This window comes from Vigna angularis, chromosome 4 (genome assembly GCF_016808095.1).
Source record: "Vigna angularis cultivar LongXiaoDou No.4 chromosome 4, ASM1680809v1, whole genome shotgun sequence".
Classification (NCBI taxonomy): Eukaryota; Viridiplantae; Streptophyta; class Magnoliopsida; order Fabales; family Fabaceae; genus Vigna; species Vigna angularis.
Window position 1 is genome coordinate 7,532,671 of NC_068973.1, and position 9,446 is coordinate 7,542,116.

The window sequence follows — 9,446 nt, forward strand, 5'->3', positions numbered from 1 at the left end:
CAAAAGAAGCAAAAATTAAAAAAATTAAAAAATAAACTAAAGCTTCCTAATTAATAAATAAATAAGCACTAAAATTGAAAAATTAATAGAAAATTTAGAAAATATATCTTGAGGTGAAGTTGTATGGAAAGGATGACGTGAATAAGTTTCGCGTAAGATGTAGATAACATCACCTACTGATTTTTTTTAAAAATTTATATTTAAAAAAAAAATTGCTATGCTTTTTCTAAACTAGGGTAAGTGGTAAATTTAGGTAGTGTTTAATAAAAGGCGTTGCAAACTTTTTAGCAATCATAGGTAATTTGAAATTTCTTAGCTAAAACTGCTATAGTAAATAACTTGATTGACGCTTTTCCAACAAATTGAGCAATACATTTGGGTGGGATTTAAAAATCAATATAAATTTTCTTTCCTTCAATTTTGAATAAATAAAATTTTAGATTAAGTTTGAGAAGGAAAAATAAACCTACATTCATGTTAAATATTAAATATTCGGTTCTAATAGATCATAAAATCAAACTCTTAAAAAAATAAATTTGAAGTCTAATTCAATTTTATTTAACTTGTAAGGTTTATTGTCATTTATATTTTATAAATTCACTTTATTAGTCAATATAAGATATCTAACACTCTTTTACGTTGTGACATATATATTTTGAACAAAAAATTAGACAATAATAAGTAATTCAATAACAAATGATACAATAAATCTAACAAATAACAAATTCTTTGATAACAACCTAAAATCAATTTTGTTAGGATTAATTCTAATTCATGTTTGATACATGTTAATAAATTCTAAACTTTACAAAACTAATAAATAAAGTGAAATTTACACTTAATTATATATTATTAATCTTATTTTTAGTTAATATAAATATTTAACAACTGATATAGTATATCATATTATTTATATATTATTATTTAACATCAGTGTTATTTGAACAATTATTTGAGATAGTATACTATTTGGGTATAGAAAGATAAAAAGAAATACTATATTTTTAAAAAATTTCGTTTTCTGCAATCTCCTACTTTCCACTGTTTTTCATCCCAGTTACACTCTTCTAATTAATCCGCATGCAAGACACAGATCCCTCCACACAAGCTTTTTTTTTTTCCTTTAGTACTTTTTACTTGACTTAAAAATACTTTAAAGTTACAGCTTAAGATTAGAGCTTTAAACTAAATACAGAAAATATTTTAAAATTTTTATAAAGAAAAGAAAAGTAAATTCAATCTGTAATTTAGTTGTTATGGATTAAAATGGTTTGATAGGGTAGAAAAGGGTGTTGGGCATGTGTAGGGCAAGGTTGTACTTATGGGTGTCCTTACCAAGGTATACAAATTGGTGTTATTAATGATTCTGCCATGATTATTTAATAGCCACCACTTTGAGATGGGAGAGCATATACCATAAATTATACATAATTGAATAAAGAGAGAAAGCACACACACACATATATATTATATTCAAAGTAAGTTTTAGTATCAATCCACCTTCCAACTTTCTCCCAGTCCAAAAGTTGCATAATTGTCCTCAATTTCGTTGCATTGAAAGAGAAAAAGTGGAATATTTAATTCTGAAATAGAATATAATATTTCCAAACAAGAAAGGAATATCTTAGCTCCAATTCTATGACTGTAAATTAAGGGAACACAACGCACGAGCCTCTAAAAGAGTGGTAAAGGAACAACAATGGAGAATCCTCTTCTACTGCTACCTTTCTTTACACAACTGGCTATGAAGCCAAGACCAACGTAAAAACAACCAATTTATGCTTTTCTTAGTTTTAGGTTACATTTTTTAATTGAGTTTATGAACTTAATTAGAGATCATAACTAAACCAACTCTTGGAACTGATTAAAGAGTTTGTATATAGATTAACTAAGTTCTAATATGGGGACAATATTCATTGGTTTAGTTTTTTTATTGTTTAGTTTTGTAGTTTTAGAATCGTCTCTTCTTCTTTTCCCTTAATTTCCAAATTGTCCTATTGTTTTTCATTTTTTATCTATGGAGAATAAATCGTTGAAGTTCAATTCACAAATCAAGAAAATATAATTTGAAGTGAGTTATGCACCGATAATTTTATATTATGAGCTTGTTCTTCTTTCCTCAATTTCAATTTTGCATTATGTGATATTAATTTGTGTTTTTAATATTAAATATCAAATTAGAAATGATAATTTAATAGATTATGTTAAATAATATTTTAACTTTATTCATATTTATGGTTCAATGGTTTTTGTTTAATTAGTCAAATTTAGATTTAAATATAGAGAACTATGATAAGACGAATTTTAATTAATACGGTTGACCTTTCATTTTCAATTGTTTTCATTTTCAATCTCTTTTTGTGTTTCAATTTTAAAAATCCCCCAATTTAATTTGTATACGAATATTAGAGATTTAATGCAATATATATATATATATATATATATATATATATATATATATATATATATATATATGTGTGTGTGTGTGTGTGTGTGTGATATCTGATAATTGATTTAAATTATGATCTTTTAGATGTTTTGATCTCAAAATGAACTTAAAAATAAGTGTCCAAGAAAAAAAAATCACCACTTAAGTATAATATAAGACTTTAAAGTAGAAAATTACTCTTCCAAGAATCTCAAATCTCAAATTCTAATTAATTTCTAAAGCATTAGTATAAAGAGAGGGGATGTCTATATATAGCCATTTAGATCAACCTTGACAAAGAATTACTGGAAAGAAAGAAATGAGGTAAAACAAATTTAAATTAAAACCTAGATATAGGTTAATGACTAGAATGAGCTCCATACATCTTATCTTATGTTTTTTTATCATATTTTTCATGCTAGTATTACGTATTGCACCTTTAGCACACTCCTTCTTCGTCTAATATCTTCCATGATCAAAACTCGCATTGTTCTTTGTTTGGCTTAAATTGTTATTACATTTTCCATTCACCACAAATCAGATTTAATGATAATGATAATCATAAATTTATCAATAAAGCCAAATTGTCGACAATCAAAAATTCGTCAATAAAATACTCGTCAATAAATTTTATCGACGAAGTCGATAATTATCGATGACAAAATTTTTATTAATAATTATCTTCAATAAACATCGTCAAAAATTGTCAACAATTTTTTTATTTCAATAAAATTCATGACAAATATCATGATTTGGTTTTCTTTTTCTTTCTCTCTTTTTTTTTCTTTCATTTTCTCCTCCTCTTCCTCTTCCTTCGTCATTACCTTCACCACTACATCCAACACCTTTGGCTCCTCATTTTCTTCTTCTCCTCCTCCTCTTTCTCCTTTTCTTTTCTTCTACTCTTTCTCATTCTCCTCTCTCTCCTTCTTGTCCTTCATCCTCTTTCTTCTATTCTTCATTCTCTTATTCCTCCTTCTCCTCAATCATTACAACTATTACTACCACTGCCTCCTCCTCTTCCTCTCTTTTCTTGTCTTTCATTTTCTATTTTTTTCTTCTCTTTTCTCTCATCTATCTCCATTTATTTTATCATAAATATTTCGTCATATTTGGTGGAAAAATTGTCCATTTTATAGACATATTAACTAACGAAATTATCGATAGATTTTAAAAAATTCATTTTCTAATGGATTTACCAAATATTTTAAAAAAATACAATTACTAGCAAATTTATCAATAGATTTTCTATAAATTCAATTACTGACAAATTTACCAACACATTAAAAAAAGTGATTGTCCATGAATTTGTCAACAAATTTTACCATAACATGATTAAAGGTTTCATTGTCAACCGATATTTACGTCGATAATTAAAATCTTAAAATCTGTTAATAAAATTTGTTTGTAAATTATATTTTACAAATGAATTTTATTCTATAAATAAAATTTGTTTGTAAATATTATTTTATCAATAATTTTTTTGGTTAATAATATGATATTTTCTTGTAGTTTTTCTGGCTTGCAATATTTTAGTAGAGTAACTCTTTTTGCTTGATAATAATACAATATACTATTTGAATTTATTTTAGAAAAATAAAGAACAAGTTACATTTTAGGAGTCAACAAAATACAAGGAAAAAAATTATTTATGTAAACATCATGCCCCTAGTTATCCTTCTTGGATTGGTAAGGTTCAATTCATGAACTTAGAAAGGTAGGATCAATAAAAAAATTACTTATAACCAAACAACATTTAAGAACTCATCAAATGGGTTTAACACACAAAAATAAATTGGTATAAACTTGTGAACAAGTATTAAGAACAACACTAATTGATCATTTAAGGCCTCTTGAAGGATTACTCCTTTACACTTTGTTCACTTGAATGAATTTGAGGGAGAATGATTGAATGGATTTGAGAGGATTTGAAGGTAAATTTTTTATTGTTTATTTGAGTGAATTTGGAGGTAAGTGAGAATGGATTTGGAAGTAAATTTTTTTAATCTGTCACATCAATCAAATCTTACACTAATTCTCACAAACTTTACTTCCAAATCCACTCTCACTTACCTCCAAATCCCCTCAAATAAACAACAAAAAGTTTACCTTCAAATCCTCTCAAATTCATTCAATCACTCTCCCCCAAATCCATTCAAGTGAACAAAGTCTTAGGTCCTGTTCTTTTGAGTGGATTTGAGAGGATGAATTTGAGGGGATTTGAAGATAACTTTTTTTGTCGTTTATTTGAGTGAATTTGAAGGTAAATAAAAGTGAATTTGAAAATAATTTTTTTTTAATTTGTCATGTCCATACAATTCTATACTAATTCTTACAAATTTTATTTCCAAATTCACTCTCATTTACCTCCAAATTCACTCAAATAAACGACAAAAAAAATTATCTTCAAATCCTCTCAAATCCCCTCAAATCCATCCTCTCAAATCCACTCAAAAGAACAGGGCCTTAGGGAATCAAGAACACGCGATTTAATTGGTGTAAATGGATTTTTCTCACCTTAGATGGTCTTATGTTTCTCTCAGCATTGGAGTATGAGTTTAAGAACTCAAGAACAAATCAATTCAAGATAAAGATGAAAAATATTCTCGATATAATACATGATATATTTGGAATTGAAAACAATCACACGAGTTTAACCAAAGTTATACAAGTGTCAAGGTTTGATTCTTTGAAACAAAAAATGAAAAAGAAATCACAAATATGGAAGGGAATGAAGAGGAAGAACATATCATTTTCCTAAGAAAGATAAATGTAAAGAAAAATCACCATGAATTTAAAAATTTAAGATTATAAGATTAAGGACTTATCTCTTAAAGTTACAAAAGGAGAAAAAAGCTCAAGACTCGTGTATTCATTTCTTGCAAGTTGTTACAGTGAAGTTCTTACATGATTATATAGGCATATGTTTGAGAAATTTGAAAGACAATATTTGGTTGGTTCTCCTAAGTTGTCAGTCCTTGGTATCCTTGTAACCAAACTACTTGTGCTTTATTTCTATTATAAAACATTGAAACTATCTTATTTATATTTTTATTTATAAAGAGATTACAAGAATTATTTATTTTTCTAATGTGTTATCAAACTTCTTGTTTATTTTCTTGTATATCTTCCTCCATATTCTTGAAAGTGTTTTGTAAGCTCTTTGTTCTTTATTTTTTTCTTTCTTGAAACTCTTGTAGTAAGACCTCTTTGTAGTGACTTAAGTTTCTCTTGTATTGAGATCAAATGAGATGTGTTATTTCTCTTTTCTCTATATTTTCATTCATGCTATTAGAAAGTGAGTTTAAGCCTAACTCAACCCCACATAATCGACTTGTAAGGTGAGGTTTGCACCTCACTTATATATTATAATTTAGCCTTATCTTTAGTCAATGTGGAACTTCCAACACATGCACCCATCAGTCTTTAAAACCATATAACTTTTGTATGAACATTTCTTTTGGCCACATGTGAAAAAACATGTTTAAATATTTACGATAGAAGTCATCCTCGAACCAAGTCCTAAAGAGAATGAATGTGTAAGAGTTAGATCTACCACATTAATATTGTTAAGTCCACATTTAATACAACCGATCACTTATCAACTTATCAACCCCATATCATTTAATAAACACATTTACTTATTATTTTCACATTATTTTTTTCATTTAAAATTAGAAATCTTTACGAAGAAGGTGTATTCACATACCTAGCTTCTCTTTAGGGTAATTGATGAATAGAAAGTGTGATAAAATAAACATTAATAGAAAGATAAATTTAGGGAGGTAGATGAGGATAGAAAGAAAGAATATGGAGTATAAAGTGGAACAAATACGAGTAACAAGAAGAATAATGTTTCTGTTGATGTTGAATCAATGCAATAACACTCAAACTTGTGCTAAAACCAGGCTCTTAGCACAAGACTCTCTGTTGTCAGATTCTCTGATTCCTTCTCTCACATCACTTCTCTCATTCTTTATTATTATTTTTAAGGATGTTAGTAACATCCTTCTTCTTTATCTCTTACTTTTTCTTCTTTTGTTTCTCTCTCCTAAACCCTGCTTTATTCCATTGAACTCACTCCTAAAAAGAAGACGATCCCCCCTCGATCCTTCTTGTGTTCACAAACAACATAACATTCCTTTTCTCTCTCTCTCTATCTCTCTCTCTCTCCCCCACTTGCCCTAGAAAGGAAGAGGCCAAACACCCTCTTTTCCTCTTGTTTGTTCCTACTTCCTGCAGTTTTGTCATGAACACTTCCTTCTAAACAGTTTTTGTCATTCGTTATCCTTAGTCACACGTGAAAAGATGGCATCTCAAGCAGAACTTAGCATGGAGTACAAGCCCTACACCTATTCCACACTGCTGAAATCCTTTGCAGACCAAACTGATCAGACCTACAAGCTCGAAGACTTTCTTTCTCGCTTAGAGGAAGAACGTCTCAAGATTGATGCCTTCAAGCGCGAGCTTCCTCTCTGCATGCAACTCCTCACCAACGGTACACCTCTCAACCAATCACCATCTTTTACCACACAGATAAAACCAAACATCATTCACTGTTACAAAATTCCAATCAACCAATTAAAACACACAATGTCCTAAACCCTGATGTTTCTTTCATAACCACCCCATGATGAAAATATTATACAAATTAATATATTCATTTCTTTTCTTCTCATCTTACGAATGCTGCCTTTAATATTTAGGTCTTCCATTTTTTTCCACCTCCTCCTCTCTTTCTAGTAGTTTTCTTCTTTTGCTTTTGCTTTCTGGTATAAAAGTGAGAGACAGATATTTTCTTTATTATTTTTCTTATTGCTAGGGTATAGTTGTTTTTTGGGGGCAGTAATTAAACGAATTCAACCCACACCATGAGAAAAAAAGAAGAGATAATTTCTCAATATGTAGTTGTAGTACCTTTAAATTTCTAGGGTATCATATAATTTCTCTTATTATTTTGTATTTATTAGAATACACAACCTTTAGTCTATAGTTTTATCGTTTGAAATGCAAAACAAAAATCTTAATTTTTCTTCTACTTTTTGCGTAGCTGTGGATGCTTCAAGGCAGCAGCTACAGAACTTCAGATCAAACCAAGGTACAAGGCCAATTCTGGAAGAATTCATACCCATAAAGCATCCAAATTCTCAAGAAAGCACTGAGAAGGCATCAAACATATCAGACAAGGCGAGTTGGATGACATCAGCTCAGCTATGGAGCCAGGCAAGCGAAGGAACCAAACCAAAATCCACAATTACATCACCAAAAGAAAGTGCTGATACAGGGTTTAGCGTGAGCCCTAGGCTAGCCCTAGAACATAGGAATGGAGGAGCCTTTTTACCATTCTCAAAAGAAAGAAACTCATGCCAAGGAATAGGGGATCTTCCTGAGTTAGGCCTTGCCTGTTCTGAGAGTGAAATGGAGGTGAAGAAATGTGAAGAGACAGAGAAATGTTCTAAAAGGGAGAATTCAGGCAAAGGTGGGAGTTTTGAAGGGATTGTTGATCAGGGAAAAGTTGCTGCAATTGCAACCGAGGCACAAACAACTAACACTACAACCACCACAACTAACACTACTGGCCGGAAAGCAAGAAGGTGTTGGTCACCGGACTTGCACCGTCGATTTGTTAATGCTCTTCAAATGCTTGGTGGATCTCAAGGTATGATAAATTAGTTTATTTCTCTGCTCTACTGAAATATTTTTTTTTCATTTTATTTGTTCCTTTCATTTTAAATTTCGTCTGTTTTATTTATATCAAGTGCTTAAAAAAGATAAAAAGAAAACTATCAATATATATAACTATATAATCATATACGTAATTATGATTTTAATCATTACTGCAATCGAATTATAATCATTGCAGCAATCACTCATAAGTGTTTTTTCTTCCTTTTTGTTTTCTGTCACTTTACAGTGGCCACCCCAAAACAGATTAGGGAGTTGATGAAGGTTGACGGTTTGACCAATGATGAAGTTAAAAGCCATCTCCAGGTACTTCTATAGACAGGAATGAAAGATCCACTTTGTTTTTGTACTGTGATAATTATCACTGTTTCACTGACACTTAGTATATATCACTCTGCACAATACACTTGGAAACCAACTTGTTTCTTTTGTTTTCTTCTTTTTATGGTTCCTTTGTCTGTTTTACGGCACTTTCTCAATTTTCATGATGAAATTTGTCACAGAAATATAGACTTCACACTAGAAGACCCAGCCCAAGCCTACATGCAGGAGCACCAACACCACAACTTGTAGTCCTTGGAGGAATTTGGGTGCCACCGGAATATGCCACTGCTGCCGCACACTCCGATGGCACCAGCTTCTACAGCCCACATCCCACCTCACACGTGCCACCGCAACACTACTGTGCAGCCACCCCGATGTCTCAAGAGTTCTACAACTCAGCTCCGTCACTGCCGTTGCCACCACCACACGACCACACTCTCCACCACCATTTTCACATGTACAAGACAGCACCACACACCCAAAGCTCTCCAGAATCAGATGTTCGGAGCGGTGGCGACCGATCTGAGAGCATCGAGGATGGGAAGTCGGAGAGTGGTAGCTGGAAAGGAAGTGGAGAGAAGAAAGGTTTGGCTGCACTGAGAGATCAAGAAGGGGAAGACAGCACTGGGAGTGAGATCACACTTAGATTCTAGGGCTTATGTGGTCACTGTGTATTAATTATTATTCTTAGAACTAGGGTTTTTTTACTTTGATCATTTTAATCTTAACAAGAGTGAATCGAAGTAACTTGAAGGAAAATATATCCTCATAATTTGAACTTTTCAGAGTTTTTTTTTTTTCCTGTTTGTAAAGTAACTGCATGGTATGCTTCTGTTTGGTTTCGCTTTGTGTGAATAGGCGATTCTAACACATTGAGATGAAGAATTCTTCCATGGTTCTTGGCATTTTGTTCTACTCTTGGTTATATATTTGCCCTTTGATTTTGTTGATAACTATGGTAATGGCCATAACACTCACAAACCGTTGGTCCCAGCTTGCTGATCAATAT

The 9,446-nt window shown here is 31.0% G+C and overlaps 1 protein-coding gene across 1 annotated transcript; it reads left to right on the forward strand.

Moving 5' to 3' along the window:
• The first annotated feature begins 6,524 nt into the window (after positions 1-6,524).
• On the forward strand, positions 6,525-9,220 carry LOC108318753 (myb family transcription factor EFM). The gene is made up of 4 exons (XM_017556372.2): positions 6,525-6,926; positions 7,479-8,087; positions 8,343-8,419; positions 8,617-9,220. The coding sequence occupies exons 1-4, from the start codon at positions 6,737-6,739 to the stop codon at positions 9,088-9,090; spliced, it is 1,350 nt and encodes a 449-aa protein (XP_017411861.1). The 5' UTR covers positions 6,525-6,736; the 3' UTR covers positions 9,091-9,220.
• Positions 9,221-9,446: the final 226 nt, after the last annotated feature.

Coding starts and splice junctions, on each gene's coding strand:
- LOC108318753 (XM_017556372.2), top strand. CDS start 6,737: ATGGCATCTCAAGCAGAACTTAGCATGGAGTACAAGCCCTACACCTAT. Junction 6,927..7,478: donor CATGCAACTCCTCACCAACG/GTACACCTCTCA, acceptor CTTTTTGCGTAG/CTGTGGATGCTTCAAGGCAG. Junction 8,420..8,616: donor AAGTTAAAAGCCATCTCCAG/GTACTTCTATAG, acceptor AATTTGTCACAG/AAATATAGACTTCACACTAG.